Source organism: Ziziphus jujuba, chromosome 10 (assembly GCF_031755915.1).
Source record: "Ziziphus jujuba cultivar Dongzao chromosome 10, ASM3175591v1".
NCBI classification, from domain to species: domain Eukaryota; kingdom Viridiplantae; phylum Streptophyta; class Magnoliopsida; order Rosales; family Rhamnaceae; genus Ziziphus; species Ziziphus jujuba.
Window position 1 is genome coordinate 8,043,671 of NC_083388.1, and position 26,247 is coordinate 8,069,917.

Consider the following 26,247-nt stretch of genomic DNA (forward strand, 5'->3'; position numbering starts at 1 on the left):
CAAAAGCCAATTCGTATAGTACTTTTAAAAGGCGTTGACTAGGATAGAGAGGTGGCAATTTCTAATTGGATTTTGTTTTATTATATTTCACGTTCCCGTCTATCTCATATACACGTTAGATGCACTCCTAAAACCCTAGTTCGTGGATATTATATTTATAAATTGGTAGGTTTTCATTTTTTTTTCCTTTTGGTAAAGCTTATAGTCCCGGATCTCTAAAACCCTGAATAAGCAGAGGGCTCCGGATCAGTGCACTGTTTTCCGTCTAACTGAGTAAGGTTGATCGAGAATTTGTTTATGCGGCACCAAAATTAATTGTTTTTATTTATTTATTTTTTCATGATTTTAAAGCAAATTATATTATTTGCATGCGATTGGGTTTTTTTTTTTTTTATAGCTTTTGAAAGAGTTTTGTTTTAAATTGTTTGGGTTTTTTCAGGGTTCAATGGCTTCTAATAGCAATGCCCCAAATGCTTTGGAAAAAGAGCAGGTAGGCACTTTCCGTTTTTGCTGATTTTAGTTTCCTGCCGTCAGAATCTGGAAAGGAATTCCAGTATTGGTATTAAAAAGTAAATGTGTAGAAGAGCTGAAAATGGGTCTTTAATTATTTATTTATTATTTGATTCCTTTTATCTTATTTTATGCAATTGGATAAGTTTCTGCATTGTATGGTTAAAGGGATCTGTAAAGCCAAATTTCCTGTAGAGCTGGTTGTAACCTTATACTTACCTGTAGGCTCCTATAAATGGTGGTTTGAATATCTGTATATGTTCGTGCTTTAACGCACCTTCTCCATGGAGGAAAAACTTAAAGCATTTTTGTTGGCCTTTTTTTTTTTTTCTTTTTCTTTTTTTGTTAATTGTGCAGATCTTTGGAATGGCAGAGAAGGAGATGGAGTACAGGGTCGAGTTGTTTAACAAGTAAGTTTTATGTATTGAATAATAATGTCATAGGGCAGTGGTCAGCTTGTTTGAAGTCCAGATATGGAAAGGCAGGACTATTTTTGCAAAAACTATCCTTCTAAAAGCAGCTTTTCAAGCTCAAACTTTAATTTTTGCGATGCTTTTTTGCATTTTCTATGCCAGAGGCACGGTGTTGTTTTAAAATCAATAGTCTTAGGATTCATCTACTTGGAGAATGGGCTTTGTTGATTGACCTCAGTTATTTTGGATAAGAACTTTCATTGCCACCTGACTAGGTAGCCTTGATGGTACTAGTGTGGTGGATGGTATTTTATTGTCAATAATTCTACTACTTCCCAATTCTCGTTTGTGTGACCAATGGTGCTTGTCTATCTGCCTTCCTGTTGACTTGGAAATAATGGACCGACTCCTTCATGTGTATTGTAGATCAGTTCCATCTACTTGAACATTGAACATTTTTAGGGAGAATGAATTTTTGTAATCACCACTGAATACTTAGTTTCCTTTCTAGTAAAGTAACTAGTATGACATTAAGTTTTGATAAATTTTTGTTAGTTAATAGTATAATTTAATCCCTTTTAACTTTCATATGCATCATGTGCTTCCTATTGCAGAAGACGCTTTTAATTTGTTGCTTTGTTTTGCCAATCATAAAATTCTTGTATTTTCAAAAGCTTGCAAATGTCTAGCACATTTATTAAGGTCCCGAGTCAAGTTATTGTGAATATTCTTGATTGTTATAATGCATTTTCCTATCCGATGCATGAACCGTGAGTTCTACTTGTTTTTCTTTGTTAGTTGCTCTTAATTTATCTATTTGAATCAGGCTTACACACACATGTTTCAACAAGTGCGTTGATAAAAAGTAAGTCAACTTCTCTTTATCTTCTTATAAAAGGTTTTCCTTGATTTCCTGGATTTGGCTTTTCTGTTGCTTTCATTCTTATTTAACGACTTATGTTATTACTAAGGTATTCAGTCTTACTTTCTAGTGGATAGGAAGTGACTGATATTGTAATTCCATCTGTTTCCAGGTACAAGGAGTCTGAACTAAATATGGGTGAAAATAGTTGCATTGATCGCTGTGTATCAAAGTATTGGCATGTAAGCTAACAGTGGTGTTGCATATGGCTTTATTGCTATGATACTTTAAACTGAATTGCTATTAACTGGAAGCTAAGAGGTCATTCTTGTGTCCAGTTAACTTTTGAAACATTTAATTGACTTTTAACTCTAGTTATTATACTTTGATGGTGCGGTGGTGAAACTGATTGTTTACCCCTCCATAGTCATGCAGTATTCACAAGCTCTTCTTTTGTCTGAATTCAGAAGTTTTGGGATTGAAACCTAAGTAGTGCTTCGTTTGGGTATAAGGTCTAATGTCGCTTTGAAAGGACTTGGATGCTTAGAGGCGCTCGATCTTTGTCTAGAATATCCTTTTTAAGTCTTTAAACTAAGTTTAGTCAATTCTATGGTTACAAGGCTGCAACCTTGGAATGCCATGTTATAGAATTGCTGTCTTCAAATTGTTCGAAAGTCATCTTTTAATGGGCTTATAATCAGAGAAATCTATTTTATTTTCAGGTTACTAATTTAATTGGCCAGCTGCTTGGTTCTGGTCGACCTCCCATGTGAAGAATTTAAAGCATGTTGATTGAGATTTATTCTTCAGTAGGTATAATCTTTGGTTGCTGTCAGGTGAAGATGAAGATTGTAATTGTCTAGTTTCTTTTTATTTGTTCTAAAACTTTTTATGAGATGACTCCATTTTGATTTCTAAGAAAGATTTAATGGCAGGTTTTAATTTATGCTGCCATAGGCACAAGTCTGTAATAGAATTGAGCAACCATTTTGAAAATTATTCTCAAATCTTGAATAAATCTCTATATTTTTGCATTCTGAGTTGCTTTTATACTTGCGGCACAATGAAGCAATTCAGGAACAGTGGTTGTTTGGTTCAGCTCATTCAAACTAGTTGTTCATCTTGACCCTTGAAAATAAAAACACTAATCTTTCATCTAAAATTCATCGGCCTTGAATGATTATTTGTACTTTTTTCTGTTTTCTTTGTGGGATTAGTAATTAGTTAGTTGATCCTTGGGAACTTGCAGTGTTCTGGTTCCTTATGCTATACAATATATACATATATGGAGAGCCCTTGATTATTTTGCCCTTACAGTCAAAACCAGAAGTTGCTGTTGCACCTACTATGGAAGTATTTGGTGCCGAATTTATAGTGTAGAGTCGAAACTTTGCTAATCTCCACTTCCCCTCCCATTTTCCTTCTGATTTTATGTTTTTTTGACTATTTTAAATGTTTTATATTGATTTCTTACACTCAAAGGGATGGAGCAGATGGAAGGAAACCCTGGTTCCCATCACCTTGTGGATCCGAGATTTGGACTCCCACCAAGTTGTAAAAGAAGATCTAGAGGTGTACTGATCAAGTAGTTGAATCCTACAGAGGCTCATTTGTTTTCCTAGCCAAAAAAATTTATTGCTGATTTCTTAAGACCATATTATTTATTTTTATTTCATTTTGATGTCAGAAGCTCTTATCATTGGTCATTTTAAGGAACTGATATGTCCAGCATTACAACTTGTGGAATACGAAACTCATAATTGATATCATATAATGATATATCATCACTAATCCAATATGGCTGAGGATACACTAGAAAATGTTGCAGCTCCTGTTCTGTTAATGGTACAAACGCTCCTATAGATCAAGACAATTGAAAAGATACACCAAGACCAGCATAAAGTTTGTTATAATTGATGCTTTGCTGATGCATAACCTTGAATGCCAAAGAGGGAATGGACAGATTTAGATACAGAACTAAAATGAAAGAGGGCGGAAAAGGAAACAAAACAAAACAAAAAAATAATCTATACACTTTCAGTTTCTATGCTTTTTGCTTTCCAAGGATACACCATCTTTTAGAATTTCCAGTGCATCGTTTTCCATCCCCAGGCTCTTCAAAGCAGCCGCCTGAAGATAGAAAGCAGTAGGCCACTCAGGGTTTACCACTTGGGCTTGCATTGCATCCCCAAGCGCTGCTTGTGGCATGTCACTCATCAAGTAACACAAGCAACGCCTCGCAAACACAGTCGGTGATATCATGGTCCCACCATCAATGAACTGCATAATAAGAAAGAAGATTCCTCCTGAGTAAAAGCATTCTAATTGTATCATCTGTTCCTAGCATGAGAATAACTACGCTGGTAAAGATAATATATCAACTTGTAGCTGACAAATTCGAATGACAAAAGAGACTCAATTTAAAACGCTAGGTTCACTGGGGGTTATGAGAGGTAATAATCTACTAGGTTTGGCATTAGTGCCTTTATCATCATCAGGGTCACTTTTCCCTTATCATCGTGAATTTGGATATGATTTTGGATTCCAATGAGAAAAGCCCAGGCAAAATGATATTGCTATCTATTATAATCACTAATCAGTAACTTACTTGAGTGTAAGAATCTATGGCAGTCATGAAGTCTTTAGCTCGAAATGCAGTATCTCCATGCTTCTTAGAATTCAGTGTCTCTTGTATTTGATTTGTCCACATTTGGAAAGAAAGCTGCACGGTATAGTAAAAATGAAAATTTTCAGTAAAACACAAATTATTTTATCTCTTCTAGCAAAAATAACAGCAAAGACCAATAAATTAAATAATATTCTAGCAAAAATTATTAACTAATGTGTTTGACGCCTTTTTACCCCAAAAAAAAAAAAAAAAAAAATGTGATTAACACCTAACACGAATGATGAAAAGTTATATTGAAAAAATGACTATGAGATCTTAAAGCACCGTTTCCCCTTTGCTGGTGGCAGGGAAATAGAAATTTAGCATGAAAGATAACTGACCTCATTTGCAACTCCCTCATCATCCTTGTATCCGACCTTCTCCAATATTTCATGAATTGCAGTAAGATCTAATCTTGAGCAAGCTTCACCAAGAGGTGACAGTTGTGTTTGCTTTTGGGGTGTGTTTCCATGTGGAATGCCCATTAAAACGTATGATGGAACCTGCTACATACAACTGAATAAGACAAACAATCTATTTACAAGCTACTAGTCCATTAGGAGCACCAATATAAAGAGAGGCAAACAAATTAAAGTTCCGTAATACTAAAAACATGTTATAAATTCAGCAACTATATGGGAAAGATAGTTTGGCAGACCTCGGATTCTTTTTGAAGAGGAGAGAGAGCAATGACAAGAGACTTGGCATTTGGCCTCTCACGAGGTTCATATTGTAAACACCGTGAAGCTAACCGTACGAGTTCAGTTCCATCATCGTTTGAGAAATGACCTTCCAAGCATGAGTCCATCAGCATCAAAAAATTTTTGCCACGTATGAGGTCAAGTGCCTAACAAGAAAGGAAATTAGGAAGGCTTTTAGCTTAACATATTAATTTGGCTATCAGAAAGAAATTGGCATTTGTAAACAAAAATCTAGTTAAGAAGCATTTTAAGTCAATTTTATTCTCAGAATAAGCAACGACCAAATAGCAGCAACAATAATTCCATCCAAAGTAATTTGCATTTATTGGTCAAAATTTTCATCTGAGTGACAATAAAAATGAATGAGCAATCATTTAAGAGAACTTACATGACTGGGAGGTATATGTTTGCCACTTAGTAGATCAAGCAATAGGGTGCCAAAACTGTAAACCACACTTTCTGGTGTCACTCTTCCTGCCAGAGACAGTGAATAAATTCAATTAAAGACTGTGAATTCAAGGAAGCCTTTTGATGGTTCATACACAGAATGCTAGAAGAAATTATTGTTTCACCACGTCAGGAAATAAGCATTAAAAGCAGTCCAAACTACTAATTAAGCATAAAAATGCATCAAAGAGATTAGTTCTATCAGCATTTTCAGACTTTTCCCCTTTCATATTCACCGGAACAGGTGATTCTTTGCAAAACAACCACACTATTGAATGTGAAAATTATGTGAAGTCCAATTTCCTACAACAGCTTTAACCCAAAATCAATTTATACTGTTATATTAAGTTGAATACTGTTTCTCTTATCTAACTATGATGGACTTACCAGTCCTTAAATATTCTGGAGGGGTGAAGGCCAGGTTAGTACTATAGCTCTTGCCATCTCTACTATTTTTCATAAGACCAAAGCAGGAGAGTCTGGGATTACCATCCTGTCAAGCATCGAATCAATACAAGAAAAAGCCCACAAAGCATGGTAGATAATATGTATGAAAAGAGCAAAAGCCTTAAGGGATTTAAAAAGCCAGAGTACCTGATCGAACAAGATCCTATATGCATTAAGGTCGTGATATAATCCTCGCCCTTTACTGCTGCAGTATTCCAAAGCTTGTGCCAGATACAAAGCCACTCGCAGCCTCATTGCCCATTTCATCGGCTGGTTTTCCCCTGAACCCATCATGAATTAATAAAATTTATAGAAGCATTAAATTACAAGAATTCGCAGAGCACAAAATAAAAACATAAAATTAAAAAATCAAAGTTTTTATTTATTTATTCTTTATTTCCCTTTGAATTAGATCCCTTATAGCCTAAAGCATACCTTTCTTTCTCAATATGTTTTAAAAATATTGATGAATCCATAATATATCAGATAATACAATTAAGAGGCCACGGTACTGAGTATAAGATCCACTTCTTCACATAAAAATTTAGCAAAGACAAAAAAATTCAATATCTTTAAACAAAAGAATACTCTTTACTTCTTTAAGCACAACCCATTTAACTAAAGCTCACTCAATGTGAGATTATGCCATTAAATCATTGATCTTAGTAGCTTTATAAGTTCCATTTGATTTATTTTCTCAGCGAACAACAATAAGGTGAAAAAAAACGTAGCTTGAGTACAAAATTTCCACATCATAGCCAGTAAGGAAAAACAGAGATAGGGGAATTAAAAAACCCAAAAAACAAAAAAACAAAAAAAAAAAAAAAAAAAAAGGGTGGAAGAGAGAATGTACAATGGAAAAGATGCTTGGAGAGAGTCTCATTAGGCATAAACTCCGCAACTAGCAGTCTCTCATCGCCATCGCAGCAACAACCAATCAAATTCGCTAACCGCTCACTTCTTAGCAGTCCGACAGCTCTGGCTTCCTCCTACAAAACCCAACAATGCAAATTTTTTTATTTTTTTAAAATGCTCACCAAACAAATAATGCAAAAAGTACTAAAACATACTTGTACCAAAAAAAAAAGAAAAAAAAGAAAAAAAAAAAACCAGCAAATTTAAATTCTGCCATTAATGAAAAATTTCAGAGCTAAGCACCAGGAATTGCCGAGTATCGGGCCAGGCCGACTTGTTGAACCGCTTCACGGCGATCCACCGATCGTCTTCGAGCTTGCCTTTGTACACAACATTAGGAGCTTTCTCACCGTGCTCCGACACAATGTTCTCCGACGAAAATCCAGAAGTAGCCGCTCTGAGCTGGTCCAAGCTGAACTCGCTAAATCCAGGCAATGAGTCTTTCTCGTTATTGCTCCCATTCTCTGCATCCAAAACCAAGAAAGACGAATCCAAATCCAACAAATACAAAAATGAGAGAACAATCAGAATTTTCTCCATGTAAACAGAAAAAAAGAAACTTAAAAAAAAAAAAATATATATATATATATATATATATATATATAACCTCACCGATATCAGAGGAATCATTGATATTCGATTTGATATTAGAAGGCCAGAAGCAAAGAGAGAATTTGGAGCAACGAGCTCCCATTGCCTGATCAAAAACAACAAAAAGAGAAACCAAATCCTACAAAGAGAAGCAAATGCAAGTGCCTCACTCTCTCTCTCTAAAAATTTCTCTCTCTTTCTGTCACTTTCTCGGGGACTATTAAGAGGTTTTGTAAGGGACTTAAGACGGAAAAGGTGGATAGGGAGGAGGATAGGGTAGTGTAATGCGAAAGAGGAAGATAAATAAAAACCAAGAAAATATATTGCTGCCTTTTTCTTTTTTTTTCTTTTTTTTTTTTTTGTTTGGGAAACGAGAAAGTAAGTGAGAAAATATAGGAAAATAAAAATAAATAAAAAATAAAAATGGGAACTTTTTTGGATCCAAGGTTTTGCTGTTCCTCTCCCATCCCATGTGCTTTCTCACCACCTCATCATTCCCTCGTCTCTCTGCTTTTTTATCCCCCACAATTTGTTTAATTTTTTTTTTTTAAATGATAATCACCTATCATTTACCACGCTTATTTCAGAGCGTGATCACACGCTATCCTTATTTGTCTGAGACACGTTGGCCTTACGGAGGAGATTTCCCGCCACGCGTAGACGTAGAGTTTTTTTTTTTTTTTTTTTTTTTGCCCGTTATTCTGGGTTGTCATTTTCGTTAATCTTGAATTTATTGGTTACGTGTTTTTTGTTTTTTAATTTATTTTAATAATTTTCAAAGTTTTCGATTATAACGCGGTTAAGTTTTTTTTTATTATTATTTTTTTATAATCTTATAACGCTGTTAAGTTGGAGGATGTGAGGGACCGTGTGGGGACGAGAAATTCATCAGCGGTATTGGGGCGATTAGTCGCCGAATGACATGGTTTTCATGGAGAGGTCAAAGTCAAAAAAGTAGCAAAATAGGAATTCTTTTGTATAACTTTGTTTTAGGTAAAGTTGCATTTAGTGGATGATATTTTTTTTTTTTAATTTGGTGAGCTTATCATCGACATCCTATGCTTGGGAACTTCATAATTCCTTTTTATTGCAATATCATATAAAAAGCTTTGACATGATTTTGGGGGAGAAATTGTGGATGGGTTGGTAAAGAGGTGATTTTACTCTTGGCTAACTTTTTGCTAGTAAAAGTTGAAATTCTTTTCATTTTGCTTTTGTTTTCACCTTTTTTTTTTTTTTTTTTTAAGATGTTGATGCCATAAGAGATTATTGACCTCTTTGATTTGACTTTCTTTTTTTTTTTTTTTCCCAAATAGATTTGGTGGTATTTTGAGCTTCTTATCATGTATGAAAATCGAAAAATTCAAAAGAATGAAAAAGTATTTTTTTGCGTATATATTTAAACTATGAAAAGCAAATCCACTCAAATTTAAAACCCTAAAATTTCCAACCATTGCACTCAATAGAAAAAATTCTCTATCCAATGATACATCGTACAAAATAATATTTCCTAGCATTTAAAAAAATTCAACTATCGTTTCTTTAAATCTACGTAAACATTAAAGTTAAAAAGAATATTCAAAGTTTAATTGCAAAATGTCTATTTGGTGGCTAGGCAGTTGAATTAGAAGGAATTTGAACTAGAAAAAAAAAAAAATAAAAACTCAAAAAACTGACGGAAAAAATAAAAGCATATGAGCATTAGAAAAATAACTTTTAAATGATCAATTGTGAATTTTTTTCACATCACGTCAGTTAATGTAAAAGTTACGTATAAAATTTTTGCGACTTGAAGGAGGAAGAAATAAAATATGCAAGTTAAATTATTGTCATTGAGAACAAAGACAACAGAGGTTGGGAAGACAATAATCCATCATTTTTTTTAAAAATAATTATTATTTATCAATAAATAGCAAATTGCAAATGACAAAGGATCATTAAAGTTTTTGACATAATTTCACAAGATGGTTTCCATCGTTTGATTGTTTCATTTGTTTAAAAGCGACATGTCAATGGAAAAAGACACAAATTCCTAGTTCGAAAAGACATCATCACTCTTTTTTTTTTTTTCTTTTTTTCTTTTTTTTTTTCTTTTTTTATCATGGACATCATCACTTAAGACTCAACTAAAACAGGTAAGACCAAGTCATTAAGCTTAAATTATTCAATTATATTCCCTTTAATAATCGGTCAAACTGTGAATGAACTGCTTTTAATGTGTGGCTTATATTATCATTCCATTCGTGAAGGCCATTTAAGTTGGTTTACCCGTTCCTCTCCAGAATAAAAGGCAAGAAAAAACCAATTAAATTTTCTCTTTTTTTAATATATATATATATATATATATATATTTGTAGCAAAGAAATCAATTATCATTGAACAATGTTACAATAACCTAAATATTCAAAAAAACAGTAATTTTAAAAACTAAAATATTCAATACTTCCATGATAATATGAATTTATATTTCTTAATACGAAAAATAATGTTCACCTTTAAATTTATTTTAGTTTTTATTAACAAGTGAGAGTACTAAATTCTAAAAGTAACGAATAATCATTATATATATATATATATATATATATATATATATATATATAAATAAAATAAAATAAATGCTTCCCAATATACAGGATATAGATTCACCTACAACCATAAATTACTATGCACTTGAATGGATAAAATGTTTTCAGAAATTATATCTCTTCCATTTTAATTTATTATCATTTTCGCCATGAGAGATTGAATACCATTTACTAGAAGAGCATTTATTAAAGAAAAGTGGCAAGAAAAAAACAAGAAAATTTCAATGGCATACTGTTGAAGATGCTTAAGCCCCTCTCCACATCATCGATATGTCAAACAAATTCCTTACATGAAGTTCTATTCAGAGACAGCTTTAATAATAAGTATATTAAAGGTCTTTTATTTTTATGCCTAAAGTGACGAAGGTTGCATTCAACCTGATCTCGACCCCCATTGACCACTTTTTCACCTCATTTCTGCTTCAAAATATTACAAAAAGACTTGGGTATAAAAAAGAAAAGAAAAGAAAAAATTTTGCCGTTGACACAGCTGCCTCATTATGTATATGGTGTATACAAAAACACCCCCACGCCGACAAGGAAAAAATACATCTACATGTAGTAGAATTTTACCGTTGACACAGCTGCCTCATTATGTACATAGTGTATACAAAAACACCCCCACGCCGACAAGGAAATACATCTACATGTAGTAGAAGATCTATATAGGCAAAGCCAGAGTATCTGATTAGAGCCCTAATTTAATTTAATACTACTTTGCTAACTGTGCTAAGATTTCAGTACAGACACAGAGGATACTTTCAAGGGTCTGTTTGGGAACTTTCCAACATGACTCTCTGTAAGATGGTTCTCGGATTTAGGGAAGGATTAGAGGAGAGATAAAGCATTTTTTTTTTTTTTTTTGGCTGAAAGAGGAGAGATAAAGCTATTCTCACCTCATGAATGTCCCATGTATCTTATTTAACTTAATGTGTGTGTGTGTGTGTATATATATATATATATATAAAGAGTCTATTTGGACCACTTGAAAATAACATAATCAACAAAAGGTGTTCTGATTTCTATAAAGGAAGCAAAAAATGAAAAAGAACTCTGATTTTAATACTACATTATTAACTACAGTTCTGTACCAAAAATTCATTAATTTCAAAAAGTAATACATAACCCAGATATACAAGGATAAAACTACTGGAAATTCTTCTTGTTCTTTTATTTAATTTTTTGATAGGGAACAGGGTGTAGGAAAGGGGACCAGTTGATTATTGATCTCACAACAAGTTTTTTTTTTTTTTTCCCTCTCTATTTTAATGACATAATAATTATAGAAACAACTACAAAAACAACAACAGCACAGCCAATGCCAGTGCTTGTTGCCACTGGCTAGAGAAACAGCAAAGTAATTTATTCAGAACAAAAAGGGGTTGCTCACCCAGTTTTTTGGGTTCCACAAAACAAACCCAGAAAAGGGAACTGTAAGAAAATATATAATAAATTCCTCTTTCTTTTTGACATGTTTGACATTGGTAGCACTGCATAGAAATCAGAATTGTACCACAGATGGAGAAAAAAGGAAAGGAAGAACAGTACCTTTGATAATAAGGATGGGAAAACCAAGAGGAGGCACGTGATGTAACAACTGCTGTCTCCAATTGATATGTTTCAACATCCCTATGAAAAGAGAATATACATGGGGGTAAAGGGAAAAAAAAAAAAAAGGCATTGAAAAGCTAAGGTGGTGGTGGTTGTGGTCCGATGTGGGACCTTCGGACCTCGACAAGAAGCATTATTAAATTGAATCATTGGTTCATGCCAGCCCTAATTGCTTAAAAGAGGCATCACATGCCTGCATCTCCCCCCTCTGGCCACTGTATCTCCCAAAGCGTTACGCCATTCTGTACTTTATGTGACACCATAAGAGTACCATGATCCTCTTCTTCCACATAACCCAAATCAGCTATACAATTTCGTGGTCCAGATATTGCTTCATTTATCTTCAAACATGACAACCTGGTACCATAAGGCTGTATAGCTTGAATTTAAGGCTAATATGATTGTAAGATAACAACTTTACTCTTCATCCATATCTATGAAATATGAATAGCTTTTCTGTCCCTTATTTTTTTTTTTTTTTAATATCAAAGAAAATTGGAAAACTGAAGCACATTCATCAAACAATAAAAAATAAAATAAAATAAAATAAGACAGCAGAAGGGGAATAACAGTTGGAGGTCAAACTTAAGAATTCCATTCGATTTCATTTCAAAAAGAAAAACACAAAATAAGGTCTATCAGCACAGCTGAAATAATTCAGGTTGCATATTTAGACATTCTACCACATACCTAATATTGTAACAGCAAAGCTATCTTCAGCTTTTGCTGTTAATCTATGTACTCTATACTGCTACCTATAATTCCTATCTCGAATCTTGCGATCCATCTGTCTTATGGCAAGGGAAAAAATTGCATTAAGCATGAAAATCATCGAGTGAAGATAATGTAACAATGGATTTAATGACTAAAATATTTACTGATTTTCCATATTCAGTCTGTTGGACCAACAGAGTTGATGTCAGTGAGTTTTTGCAGCTCTTCTTTGTTCTTGCTATCTTTATCTTTGTTGGTCAGTGGAAGTATAGATGTAGAACCTGAAGACCGGTCAGGCATTTCTGTGAAGAAGACAAGCAGTGTAACCAATTATATGGTATTTGTTATGCAGCAGCTTAACTATCAAACGTTATACATTAAAGCTTCATCTAGTTCTTAACATATGAAAGTGAATTAACACCAGAACCTATATACACAAGGAAACGAGGATAGAAACAAGTTCAAGCCTAATTCATGAGATTATTATCAACTCTCAAAAGTAAGGCAGCTTTCTTAAATACATTTTGCTAACCTGGCAGTCTTTTATCAAGGAAGAATACTACCAAATTGACGGTATACCTGCATAAGATAAAAACACCTGACTTCAACAATTATGTAAAAAGAAATTACAGAGTATTTTCTTCAAGAGAGTAATAGATTCCCTGTTACCATGCGACAACAACGTCAACCGTATAATGCTTGCGTGAAGCTATAATCAGAAGGCTTTGGATCACAGCAAGTACCCAACCAAACTGCTTAATGCATCTGTAAGAATAGCCACAATAGTGCAGCAAGATCAGACATAAAAACAGGTGTTAGTAGGTGGGAAAATTCTCCTATAAGCAGTATACTTATGCATACAACCTCACTGCCATTACACGTTACCCACTTGGTACTAGGGAAAAAAGAAAAAGAAAAGCATTTAATTATCACAAATGGCAACTAGATGCACATAATAAAGATTTTTTCATTTTAACCTTTTTGATCCATAAATTTGATATGTGCGCACAAATACTAAGGTGAAAATCATATGTGAGGAAAAAATCAAATCACCACAGCCATATATAACTCCTCGGGGAACTGCACATTAAGATAAATCACGTAAGCATCACTGCGATAATTATCTGAATCAGTTGAGCATTGTGTTAAAAGAATAGACTAATTTATAACTAACAGTTTATTAAGAGGACTTCAAGTACACTCTGTGGAGGGGGCAGCCGAGCAAGTTTTGAGCCCTGAAAGAGACAGTTGTACCTGATTGTAAAAAATTACTTTAATCACAAGAACTGAATAATAATGTAAAACGAACTTTTCATGAAAGGGGGCAGCATGACAAGTCCAGATTACTTCAAATTGACGAAATGTCATGCAAATTTTGATTAAATTACCTCACGACAATGGTAGTTTGGACCAGGAAGATGAGTGGAATAGAATGTGATTATCCGGAGACTTTGACAAGCCTAAAGAAAGAAAATGTGAAATACACCAGGAGTTGTCAGTGAGTATAGCAGGACAGCATATGACGATTAAAAATCACTTATTCTCTATCTTGTGAACTTGAGATAAGCAAGTAGATCCAATTATGAGTGAAGAAAATAGAAACAAAAAGCAACACTGAGACAACAAAAGTTAATGTTGCGTGCAGACAGTAAAAAAGTGAAATGATATTGAAAAATAGTCTTGTTTCAGGAGCTTGGGTGCTTCTTTACAGATGAGCTATGCAACAATGTTCAGGTTTGGACAGAGAGAATTTCCTAAGAGGAATTCCGACCTAGATGCCTAGGAAAATATAAGCCCCAGAATTAGTGTCATCATATCAGATCACTTATCCAAAACAAGATTTTGCAAAGAGAGAGATGAGACTAGTTAAACTAATCCTCATTTTACTGAATGCGATTAAAATCCTTTGTTTGTAAAAGACATCTCATAAATGATTTTTTTTTTTTTTTTGGTGCAATTATTACCAGAAGTATAGATATATTATTTACACTATATGCACAAATCATTCTTTTCTTTAGGGACAGATATCGGAAGGAAAACGAAAAATAGGTATGTAACATGCACCTTGCTGCATTGGTTTAGCAAGCAACCTCTTTGAAAGAATACAAGTGTGTTCCTTGTAAGTAATATAAGTTGACATCGAACAATGAGAAGCAGCTCTTAGGGAAGAAAAAATGTCCAAAATTCACTTTAAAACTACATAAACTTTTAGTGAGTTAAATTACATCATTAAAGAAAAGATTGTTTTCATATCACTGAATATATCTCTTCTGCACATGCTAATATTGGAGTTGGGTTATAACTGTTCAACCAATTCTTCAGTGTAGGCATTACCACAGACTCTATATTTAAAGTGAGTGAAGTTTTTTCAAGTAGAATTAGAGTGAATTTGGTAGGAAAGTTAAGAATATTGTATCAAAACTAGGGATATTATCATTCTATTGCTTATTAAAGATGAAAATATGAAACACAATATTTCTGCAAATACTAAGAATATGGCTGCAGAATAGACTGTCACCTGAAAGTAAGTTATGAATTTGCTAGGGAATTTAAGAACATTGATCAAAATTTTAGCATTTTATTGCTTATCAAAAGGTTGAAAATTGTATGTTAAGAGAAAAGTTTGAAAATTGAATCAAACAAGCACACATATCTGAAATTCATCAAATTAAACTTTTGGCAAAACTGGAGAATGTGGCTGCAGAACTTGAAAAGGGCCAGTCTTTAGGGGAAGACACTTCTAACAATAAGCTATAAATGTATTAAGCAATAAACCATGTAGTTTTAAACAAACCTGTTTTGTACTACAACAATAACAATGCTAATAAACAATGTGTACTTACAACCAAAAAGGCAAGAACCCTACACCACACAAGAACTGTGTAGATTTTTTTGCTCTGAAAAATGAAAGGGTGAAAAGTCCACTGCAAAACAAAAGGCACTAGCTGATTAACAGGAAAAATATTTAAATAACTAAATAAAAGGCACTGTCTTATATCAATTAACAATTGAAAGCTACAGTTAGCATACTAATAGTGAAGAAAGCTAGCTCAACTTCATAGCAGGGTGAAGATAAACTAGTTAAGAGAAATAATGCATTACACCTAACGTTAGTCCTAGCTTCATGAAGTAACTACTCCACAACCAAATTGTTAAGATTGCAGTATTTAGAAAGAACATCATAAATGCGTGTTGGGTTTAATTTACTAACTTGACACTGAACCTAGGTAGAACCCATGGCTTCAAAAGTCATATTCTGAAAACCTAAATTGCAACTGCTGCCTTTTGTAGATCAGTCATATTGATGTGGCACCGATACACATTAATAGATATGCACAATAAAACTGTATTTTCTAACCCAAACCATGCACCTCTAATTTCAGCATAACAGATAAAACTTACATCAAAACCCACTTCCAAGTTCCACTATAATGAATGCAGGCATGTTGACAATAGGAATTTTATAACATATTCAATAAACACTTCTTTGCAGAAGACATTTTATCTAGTGACTGCCACTGTTACCTAACACAAGTACATATAATGTCTACAAACAAAAAGAAAGTTGCATCTCATACTAAAATGATATAAAAAGAAAAAGGAAAAATAGGCATCTGAAAATCCATCGTATAGATTTATGTGTATAGCTACAGATATAAATAAAAGATGAACCAGAATAAGAAAATAATTACAACTTGAAGAATAACATAGAGAAGCTTTCATAACTTAAAAAAGACAGCATTAAAACTTACCAAGGCAAAAGAACAAAAGATAGTAGAAAAGAGACTCTCACTCATATAAGCTCTTTGTTTACCAAGTTCCTAAGATAATACAATAATGAAAGGAAATGTTATTACAAATTGTAAACAAACAATTATAAAATCAGAGTATGATTAGCACCACGGTACCCACCGGTAGAAAGAAAAAACCGGCATCCTGAAGTGTTGGTCCAGGGCGGTGCAAGTAATGTATACCATGGGCAGCTAATCCATGAAGATACTGAAAACCAAGAACCTACTCAGTACTCAGATAAACATCTAAATAATTCATATTTATAAATCTTGCACCTACAATCGAATAAAGATAGAACAATTAAAACACACACACACACACACACACACACACACACACACACACACACACACAAAAGATATGGATTTCTTTAGGCTTCCCATTAATCTAGATTGTCAGAAACTTAATAACAAACTAAATAGGAAGGTAATAACTAAAAGTGGTGTTTGTATTAAATAACTATTAACATTAGAGAAAAATAATTCCACTTAAGGAAAACGATATAAATTTTTAATAGACAATTTATTTAGTTTAATGGCAAGGCAAACTACATCATGCACGTAATTTAGTCGTTCTTCTAAATTAAAACCAAAACGACCAAAAAAAAAAGAAAAAAAAAGAAAAATGATAATAATAACTAGCACATGAACAAAATTCAAAGACAAAATATAGAATAACCTGAAAAAAAATTCCGGCCAGAAGGTACTTCCAATTCTCTGCAAGAAGTGAAATCTCTACGAATAACTCTGTGGATATTTTCCGCCATAGCTTCACATTTAAACAACAAATTAATAATCTATCCCAAAATTTATTTTTAGAAAAACCATAGTAAAGCAAAGTTTAACAAAATCGAATTAGAAAAAAAAAATTAAAATTAAAATAAAAACTGAAAAAAGGAAAGAAAATAAAAATAAAAACGGAACAGATTTGATAACCTTAGGAGCCTCACGATTGACGTTGACCACCATTTTTGAATGCGAAACCAAAATTCGACATCAATCACCATAAAAAGCTCTCGTCATTTCCGCATTCGAAATTTTCCATACAAACCGCTCCAAATTCGAATTTTGAAATCTTTCTGACTTGATAACAAAAACTTTAAAAAAAAATTAAAATTACAGAATGACAGGTAAAAAGAAACACTCAACGGATCAAAACTAATATTAATTTTGAAAAGCCGATTACAGATAATAAAAAAATTCGAATCTAATACTCCAAACAGATTTTTTCACCAAATTCAAAACCAAATAAAACACTATTTTTCTCTCTGTCTGTTTCACTTTCTCGGAGATGGCAGTTGAGGAGAAAAGTTTAAAATTTTGGTGGAAAATCCAAAGAAATAATTAACAATAATAATAATAATAATAAAAATTCAGCATAATAGATAATTTTCTTCAATTTTACTTTTTTATTTCTACTATAATTTTTTCTTCGAGAAGAGGCACAGAGAAAAAGGCGGTTAACTTTTTTTCCGGGTAACGATCATTTTTCAAAATAAAAACTTAAAAAAAAAAAAGTTTTCTCGGGATTTGAATTTTATTTTCTAATTTCGTCAGGCAAAAATTATTCCAAGGAGCTCGTCTTTTTTCTGTTTCTTAAGAGAGTAAGATCGGGGTCGTTCGAAAAGAAGACCAAGACGAGACGGTCAGCATCCCGCGTTCTAATCGATTTGATGAAAGAGCGAAAAATAGAAACATATGCACCTGATTTTTATTACTAATTCAATGCCAAACATGCGGTTTACAATGCTTGATTAAGTTTGATGGGCTTCTAATCGGGGCCCAAGAGTCGATGAAAATCTGGTTGAGAACCAAAGTCAAATGGGCCTACAGAGATTGTAATATATATAGTTTTTTTTATTTTTTTAATTATATTTAATAATAGTTTTATGGTATTTCGTAATTCGCTTTATTTTTATTCCCCTTTGTGTGTATGGGTCTAGCCAACCAAAAAGACAATTACCATGCCTAATCTTTGGTCAGGCCTAACTTAAAAAGCAAATTCAGTAGAATTTCTTAAAAATAAAAATAAAAATAAAAACCAACAGACCACCTCAGTGTTTGTTCTGCTTGGCTTTCGATCTAAGCGTGTAGTGGATTCACGTATAAGCAAGCCAATTTTTCTTACCGTTGCAGCCAAGAATGGTAGTTTGAAATTATTACTCTGAGCATCCAAATTGATGTTCCCTATGAACTAGAACATTTTGGCATTATCATTTAGGGGTCATCTTTTCCATATTTGGGAACTTATAGACCCCAAAATAATGCAAAAGAGAACCGGCTTGCATTCCAAATATACAAGTCTATTGTTACCCAAATAAATAAATAAATAAATAAATAAAAATGTATATGTATTTACAACAAGTCTGATCAATTTTTTTTTTTTTAAAAAAAAAGATCTTTATAACATCCACCATTTTGATTTGTTAGAAACATATTGATATGGCAAGTACTAAAAATTGTTATATGTTCAACTAGATTTTTTTTTTCTTTTCTTTTTCTTTTTTAATTATTAATTTAATTTAAATGATACAGAGCAATTAACACATAAACATGATTCTATCTAAACATAGCAAAATCTGACACAATATAATAATACGATATAAATTTACACGACAATTTAATTTATAGGTTTGGATTACTGATATCGTATTAAATTCATATCAGTATTATCCAATAAAATTCAATAAATTAATAGATTTTAACGACTAAAATATAATAATATACGATAAATTCATTAAATCCATTAAAAAATTATAATTATGTAAGTTTTTTAATATTAAAAATATTTAATTTAGTATTAAACAGATATTAATTTGTTCTTTTTAGATTATTTTTTAAATATATAAAAACAAACAATTCTATTTACAATTTTTTTTAAACATCATTTTATTATTTAAAAACTAAATTAAATTTGAATTTAAAAATTTGTATATATTACTAAAGTTGATGGGTTATATAATAATTTAATGAATAAGTTTGAATTTGCCTATTTTCATACAAAAATTTATTGAATTGTATTTGGATTAACTAAATTTCTTAATAACACAACACAGGACTCATTGCCAGATCTATTCCGACCTTATGTGAAACCAGATCATGACTCCACATTACATATCTTCCTGAGAATGTATGAGCATGTTAGCGGTCGCTGTTAGAAGAAGAGGGGCTTGCACCCAACACTAGGTGGACAATGTCATTGCTAATCTAAAATAATGCAAATCATAGATTAGGGCTGAAAGAAAATATACATTCACTCACTATATGCACACTTAATATGATGAAGACAGTTTTCTCTAAATAATACAATTGATACATTCGACGTTATTTATTTGGTCTAAACTTAAAAAGTAATATATGGATTTTGATCTCCACCTACCTTTTCCTATCCAGGGCGGACATCACAGGTTTTAAAGGTAAAACTTTCATTTGGCTGCAAAACATATCGATCATCAGAAATATAATACTACTATGAGATCATTTTTCACCAAAGCTAGACCCTGCCAACCGGAGAAAGAGGTGGATATGAGACATATCTAGGAGCCTCCCCTTCGATTTGAGTAGCAGTACATATTCCGGAATTTTGAACTGACATGGTTTCCACATAAGTTTTTTCTTCATATGTGTTGCATGATTCTAAAAGCTCACGTAGATTCCTACTATCTAACACTGCTATACAAATGGAGAATGCTTGTAAATTTGAGAGTGAAGAACTGAACTCAACTGAATAGACACCATCCTTGAATGGAGCCAAACAGAAAAGAGGCTGGTTTTCTTGCGCTCCTCCCTGTTGACAAGTATTCAAAACCAAAAACATCATAAGTAAACAACTTTCTGTATAATAATATAGAAAATTAGGTTAGTATGGAGTGAAAAACCAGTACCTCAGGATAAAGCTCTACTCTATCAGTGATTGGGGAACCCCTGGGTGAACTTAATTTCTTAAGGACTTGATTCTGATCGGCAAGAATCCTGAGTTTGCATCCCAAGTCCCAACCCCCACAATCACATGATCCACCTGTATTCCAACGTTCGATCAGTGACGATGGTCCTCCTTTACTGGGTAGACTATGAATACCACTTGGAAGTATTACTGTTGTGTTAACAAAATCTTGACTGCTAAGAAAGTTCTGACTCCGTACATTCTCCCCTGAATTTGGGTGATAATCCCTCCCTGAGGAATAGTCTTTCAGATTTTCCCGAGACAAGTTATGGTTATTGTTATGGTGCTCATGTTTTATGGAACTTGGAATGATCTTTCTCAGGATTTTGACTACTATAGCTGCAAGCTCATCATTTGGCTGGAAGACCGAGGTTTGATTATCTGCTTGTCTCAGGTCCACAGAAAATAAAACAAATTCTCTCATGCTTAACTGATTCTGTGGAGTCAAATTAGACATCTGTGAATCAGAAACCTTCATTTGTGCAACAACATTATGGATGTAATCATGAGCTTTTCCTTTCCCTCCTTGATTTATCCAACTGCCATTCTTTTTCTTGACTTCTCTAATGGTAAAGAACGTATACATGCAGCTATAATCATCCATTACCGTGGGATTTAACCTCTTCATTGTGGCAGCAAGGATGTCACTCTCTTTGTCAACTGCAAATGTTAACAGAGGTAAGCCATTCTTAACTACCACTCTCAAGAGAGCTTGAACTGCTGATCGAGGTCCATCCTTCTTATCCTTGGCTGTATTATTGACGTTAATCGTCTTACAACCAATCATGTCTAATTTTACTTTCCCTGACTGCACAGCAGAGGAACCAGGTTGCCCATCCAATGATTTGCAAGCCCTCTCTCTAGATACTGAGCGCCTCTCTAATGGGTCTACTACTGAGCGGCCACTGTTCTCTGCCTTTGGCTTCAGTAGTGGTTCTAGTAACCGCCTCAGAGGACTGGACCTGGCTCTGCTAGTAGCAGTGGGTTTGTCATTGCTTGAAGCATCCAAGCAAACAGAAGCCATGACATTCTCTGAACCAGATTTCGCAGAAACATCCATCGATCGCAGGTTATGAATATCTGAAACATCTTTTACACCGGAACTTTTACCTGTCTTGCCCACTGCACTGCTAAATCGACAAAATGGTGAAGTACTTCGTGGTTTTTCAGCCTTGCTTGGTTTTGGATCTAACACTTTGGAAGGCTCATTTGGCAGCAAACATGAGGGTATTGTTGTTGATTTTTTCTCTTCTGAACTTCTATCTTTGGATGGATTCTTTGCCATTTTCCTCAACTGTAATTCTGAGTCAGATGAAACAGATGAAAAATTGAGCTGTGCTGCATCTACGGAGCTGGGCTTTTTTACCTGAGACTCTTCACTGCTAACTTCCCTAGGAAGTGGGCACGAGTGTGGGATATTAGAATTCAGATCGGCATGGACACGTCTATCTGAAAAGCTTCTTCTAGATGCTTCTGCTGATCTTCGGCCACAGAACGGAGCTGCATTAGGATTGTAAGACATACCAGAATGACTACTTTCCATGCGACTTCTAGGCAAAAGGAGAACAACTGTTTTGCATCCTTCAGGGACATCTTGTTTCACATTTTTAAGATAGGGCTTGTGCAGATTTTCCTCTCTCTTTGTAAATTCACCATCTTGACACTTCAACTTTACCTTTTGACATGAGGGCATCTCACCACTTGAGATGTTTTGCAACGTTCCAGTTCCTGGACCAGGCATTGTCTCTGAGTAACTTTGCTTGCATTCTTCCAGCTTTACATCTGTTCGGTTTTTGTAAAAAGCTGGAGCTGTGCTCATAAACTTTTCCTGCCCATTCAAGGTGTTACTCTCAGAAGTTTTAATATCTTGAATCTTTCCAACACCTTCTCCAAAGGAATTGACAACTTGAGAATGCCCTTCTATAGGAGATGCCATCAGATGAAATTGGAGTGAAGGACGGTGTATCCTTTGATGCGCAGGAGAGCAGCTATGCCCTCTGCTCGAAAAGCTAGACGATCCATCTGTTGAGAAAGACGGGGATGTATTACTACTGGGTGCCGAAAACCCGCTACGTTTATATGGTATTTGCTTATGGCTATACTGCCATTTTTCTAGGCGTCCCCAGTCAAGGACCCCAACATTCAAAACTTTCTCCTGTAACTTTTCTCCTCTCTCCAGATAACTTGGCAATTTTGACATGTACTTAACAAGCTCTTCTTCATTAACTGCCTTTCCACCAAGCTGTTGCTTTTGATGATCCCCAGCAGTTTTCTGTGGGATATCTTTTACATTTTTTGTAATTTCAAGATGGAGATCAGCATATGACATATTAGGTTTAAACTTGTATTGCTGTGGCAACATACCCCAAACTCCCTAGAGATTGTTGCTTGCTTATGTTCCTTTTGGGCTTTCAATGATATGCAATTGATAGAGTAGGCTTTGGAGACTCGTGTTGTTGTAGTGTATCAGTTTCTTGAGCTTGCAAGAACTTGCAACGAAGACGCTCCTAATATTCTTGTCAGTTGCACATCTGAATTGATTCACATAAAATGCAGGTTATTCTTACACAAATATGAAATTCAACACCATAGAACAAATATTGTATAGATGGAAATAAAGGCCCTTAAAAGAAATGAAAAGCTATGCTACCATGACTACATATAGCAGTGCTAAGAAATCCAATTTGTTGTACTAGTACCAAGGAGATTTTTCTTCCTTTGCCATTAACTAAATGGCATAAATTTTTATTAATGCAAGACAACCAACCCAAGTAACAAAAACAAAAGCCTACAGCCATGTAGCTGGAATGTTAACCACATTCTTACATTTTAGTTCTAGTAACTATAATAACGACATATCCACTGTCAAGTTCTCTTATTCAAAAATCATGATGACAAATACAGAAAACAAACTATAACAATTGTTTAATTCTACAAGCATCATGTTTATCAAACATACCCAGATCATTAATTAATGTAGTTAACTCTCTTTAAGCGGTAAAAGTCTTAAAAGATTTAACTATTAGTTAGCGCTTTTCCAAAAAGGCTAAGGACATAGGTAATGCCTGAATTTTCCATTTTGGATTATTGCAATAAGGAAGAGCATGTGTGCATTGAGCAAATTAGTATATTCTCCAGGTACTTACAATACATCTTGCTTTTGACATGTCAAGCTGTCGACAAAAGGAAGAAACAAAAGACAGATCACCAATTTCCAGGTGAAATAATAGAGGTATAACAATTAACTTTCATGAAAGTTGTGCTCAATAGGATGAGTTGGATATACTATCTGTAGATCTTTCTTTTCATTGAACACTTATTTCTTCTTGCCAACTATACTACAAATATATGGCACTAGAGACTTCAAAACAGCAGTCTATCAATTGTATAATCATCAGCCTAAACTCACTTTTGTATCCTTTCCGATCGCAAAAAAAAATCTTCTAGCAATAGCCAAGCATTATTTACTTTGCTGAGTTGAATAACACTTATATAACCAAAATATTCAGCATCTCAAGGCGAAGTCACTATCAAGGATTCAAAAATAGACATTTTCCACCTCTAATCGAGGAGAAAACGACCATGAAACTAGTCTACCCCTCCCAAAATGACAAAAACCATCAGAAAAAAAATTTTCAGTGGTCACGATTTTTCTGTTATCTGATAACATTTTCACCTCTCTCCTTTTTTTTGTGTTGGGGGGGGGGGGGGGGGGGGGGGGGAGTTTATAACATAAAAAATGCAGTGAAAATTGTCAGCCACATAGCACAGCTACACTGAGAAGCAAGTAACATAAACAGAGCAGTAAACATCAGAAAACGAAGCCTGAGCAATTGAAATCTTTAAAATCGCAAACGCAAAACCAAACCTGATGCAATAAGACAATGAGGCGGTAATGTGGACAAAGATGAGTAATTGCGAAAAATACAGAAAAGCAAGAGTTGAGGTGGTCCATTAAAAACCCATTTTCAAAAATTTTAGGATAAGGAAACGACCAGTTCTCATAGTTGCCGCTAAGGCTATCTTGCCAACAAAAAGCTAACGGAAGAGACAAAGTTCAACAGCTATTCAAAACCAGAGTGAACTCATTTTCAAAAATTACGTAACAGTAGGGATTCGTTTGGTCCTCATACAAGGCTGAAAGTGAAAGAAAAAGGAAGCCCTTGAAAAAGAATCATTTCCTTTTCTTTTTCCTCTTCTTCCACTCTCCTAGATACCAAACGGCCTGTAGAAATTCAAACTATCAGAAGGACAAAATCCCCCCCCCCCTTCTCTCTCTCTCTCTCTCTCTCTCTCTCTCTCTCTCTCTCTCCAAGCTAAAAGATGAAAAATCCAGAACCAAAAAATGTACCCAAAAAAAAAAAAAAAATTAGCAACTAGAAAAGTCAAAAAATAAAATTCATATAATACAATTCTAATTCACAGCGAACGAATTTTCTTTGCAAACAAAACAAAAAATCATATGGGAAATTTTACCACTCTTTTAGAAATACTGCAAGCGTTGGATGAAATAGTCACATACCAGAGTATCAATCTTGACAATGCAGAGAAGCAAGAGTCAGGAAAAAAAAAAAAAAGGCCATTGACGGAAACCAAGACGACCTCCTCAAAGAAGACGAAGAGTTACGTGTCGGTGCTCCATTAGAATGTGAACGCAGGGAAAAAAAATAAGTATAAGAGATCAGCTATTAGAGAAGAAGAACAAGTTGAAGAGAGAGAGAGAGAGAGGCACGCAAGGCTAAGACCAAGCGGAGAGTGAAAAAACAAAAAAAATCGGCCTCGTAATCCCAATGTCCTCGACCTTTTTTACTTCGTCACCAAACTCCAAAGCCTGCGAGAATATTTAGGCTCAGAGATTCACAAGCACTGCTTCAGAGAGAGAGAGAGAGAGAGAGAGAGAGAACATTGTGCGTGTGAGGATGTGAGCGTGCGGGAAACTGGGGAAGTGAGCTGTGAGTGTATTTAGTAATTTTCTTCTAGCAGTTGCTCGATCAGTCAGTTTTATTTGGTTTTTGTTTTGTGCGGTACCTACAGTCAAAAGCCGAGTAAGAGAGATAAAAGGACAAAAATACGATGGGAGGGCAATCGTTTTCATCAGACGGCTAAAAAATAAGGGAGAGTTGGGATGATTAGGTGGTCACATCACAAATGGCGCGGATATAGTAAAAGCATGATCCTGAAGGAGGAGGAGGAGGAGGAGGAGGAGCTTGGGACCCACTTGGAACCCCACCATATTTATTTGTTTCTACCTGTTGATTAATAATTTTCTCGGCACAAAAGAAAAATAAAAAATAAAAACAAAAAAGATTTTCTTTAAAATGATATCGGATCCAAATCGTGGGCCCCACTAGTGGGTTGCAACTTGCAACGTTGTCATTGGACTGGAGGATGGGGTCTAGGATTTGGGTGAGATTGGGGTTACGATCGTCTTTTCGCCACACCATACTCTTGCTGTTTTTGCATCATTTCTTTGGTTCTCAGTTTTGTTTCATTTTCTTGCGATTTAATTTTATAGCTAATCTTACTAATTAACATGGACTATACATGGTAGCAACCACCAGTGATAGCCTTTAAATTGTAGGCTTGATTAGGTTTGGTGTTAAAATTTCACTATCCAATTTACTATAAGAAAAACATATAATAAAGATCCATTTTGTTTATTAATATTATTGATAAATTATCTTTGAAATGGTGTCATCCAATGAAAGTTTAAAGTTTTATAGTCATAATTCTATTAAAATTCAATCTAAAATGCATTAATGCACTATTGTATAATTTATCAAAAAATAATAATAAACTACATATTTATATATATGTCCATTCATTTAATATTATATGGTTGTTACCAAACAAAACACACTGCATTTGTTTTTAATACCAGCCTCTTAATTATCTACTTTAAGGTTTTCAAAGAAAAAAAATGTCTCCTTTAAGCCATATGATTTATTTTATTTATTTATTCGTAGAGTCCTTTAAGTAATTCAAAAAAGTTTCAATTTTTTTCATCTAGTAGGATATTGAAATTTTTTAATGAAAAGGAAAAAAATAA

At 33.9% G+C, this 26,247-nt stretch overlaps 4 protein-coding genes across 16 annotated transcripts; 1 reads left to right on the top strand and 3 right to left on the bottom strand.

Moving 5' to 3' along the window:
- Positions 1-129: 129 nt before the first annotated feature.
- LOC107410951 (mitochondrial import inner membrane translocase subunit TIM10) lies at positions 130-3,569 on the top strand. Of its 8 annotated transcripts, none has more exons than XR_007239032.2 (8): positions 130-278; positions 440-490; positions 868-920; positions 1,750-1,788; positions 1,958-2,027; positions 2,508-2,598; positions 3,035-3,161; positions 3,268-3,569. XR_007239032.2 is itself a non-coding variant. In XM_016018444.4 (7 exons), the coding sequence occupies exons 2-6, from the start codon at positions 446-448 to the stop codon at positions 2,556-2,558; spliced, it is 258 nt and encodes an 85-aa protein (XP_015873930.1). In that variant the 5' UTR covers positions 130-278; positions 440-445; the 3' UTR covers positions 2,559-2,598; positions 3,268-3,569. The 8 variants fall into 8 exon arrangements, 4 of the variants coding, with proteins under 4 accessions (XP_015873930.1, XP_015873931.1, XP_015873929.1 ...); XR_003054839.3 differs by having other exon boundaries at positions 3,279-3,569; XR_007239033.2 differs by having other exon boundaries at positions 3,103-3,161.
- On the bottom strand, positions 3,524-8,062 carry LOC107410949 (serine/threonine-protein kinase BSK5). Of its 2 annotated transcripts, none has more exons than XM_016018441.4 (10): positions 7,576-8,062; positions 7,207-7,427; positions 6,902-7,037; positions 6,196-6,329; positions 5,989-6,094; positions 5,543-5,628; positions 5,112-5,300; positions 4,795-4,959; positions 4,394-4,507; positions 3,524-4,065 (listed from the first exon to the last, which is right to left on the bottom strand). In XM_016018441.4, the coding sequence occupies exons 1-10, from the start codon at positions 7,655-7,657 to the stop codon at positions 3,823-3,825; spliced, it is 1,476 nt and encodes a 491-aa protein (XP_015873927.1). In that variant the 5' UTR covers positions 7,658-8,062; the 3' UTR covers positions 3,524-3,822. The 2 variants fall into 2 exon arrangements, with proteins under 2 accessions (XP_015873927.1, XP_015873928.1); XM_016018442.4 differs by having other exon boundaries at positions 4,795-4,956; positions 7,576-8,060.
- Positions 8,063-10,387: 2,325 nt separating this feature from the next.
- Positions 10,388-17,836, bottom strand: LOC107410944 (phosphatidylinositol:ceramide inositolphosphotransferase 1). Of its 3 annotated transcripts, none has more exons than XM_048468988.2 (12): positions 17,192-17,836; positions 16,935-17,024; positions 16,377-16,463; positions 16,217-16,285; positions 15,308-15,388; positions 13,853-13,924; positions 13,639-13,699; positions 13,442-13,544; positions 13,134-13,229; positions 12,997-13,043; positions 12,629-12,766; positions 10,388-12,107 (listed from the first exon to the last, which is right to left on the bottom strand). In XM_048468988.2, exons 1-11 carry the CDS (start codon positions 17,222-17,224, stop codon positions 12,642-12,644), a joined length of 864 nt encoding a protein of 287 aa, XP_048324945.2. In that variant the 5' UTR covers positions 17,225-17,836; the 3' UTR covers positions 10,388-12,107; positions 12,629-12,641. The 3 variants fall into 3 exon arrangements, 2 of the variants coding, with proteins under 2 accessions (XP_048324945.2, XP_015873922.2); XR_007239304.2 differs by having other exon boundaries at positions 11,133-12,107; positions 12,441-12,766; positions 17,192-17,829; XM_016018436.4 differs by lacking the exon at positions 10,388-12,107 and having other exon boundaries at positions 12,336-12,766; positions 17,192-17,829.
- Positions 17,837-19,484: 1,648 nt separating this feature from the next.
- LOC107410954 (uncharacterized) lies at positions 19,485-25,215 on the bottom strand. Of its 3 annotated transcripts, none has more exons than XM_016018452.4 (3): positions 24,721-25,215; positions 20,140-22,729; positions 19,485-20,042 (listed from the first exon to the last, which is right to left on the bottom strand). In XM_016018452.4, the coding sequence occupies exons 2-3, from the start codon at positions 22,558-22,560 to the stop codon at positions 19,749-19,751; spliced, it is 2,715 nt and encodes a 904-aa protein (XP_015873938.1). In that variant the 5' UTR covers positions 22,561-22,729; positions 24,721-25,215; the 3' UTR covers positions 19,485-19,748. The 3 variants fall into 3 exon arrangements, with proteins under 3 accessions (XP_015873938.1, XP_024926489.1, XP_015873940.1); XM_025070721.3 differs by lacking the exon at positions 24,721-25,215 and adding an exon at positions 23,608-23,890; XM_016018454.4 differs by lacking the exon at positions 24,721-25,215 and adding an exon at positions 23,345-23,600.
- Between the last annotated feature and the right edge of the window lie 1,032 nt (positions 25,216-26,247).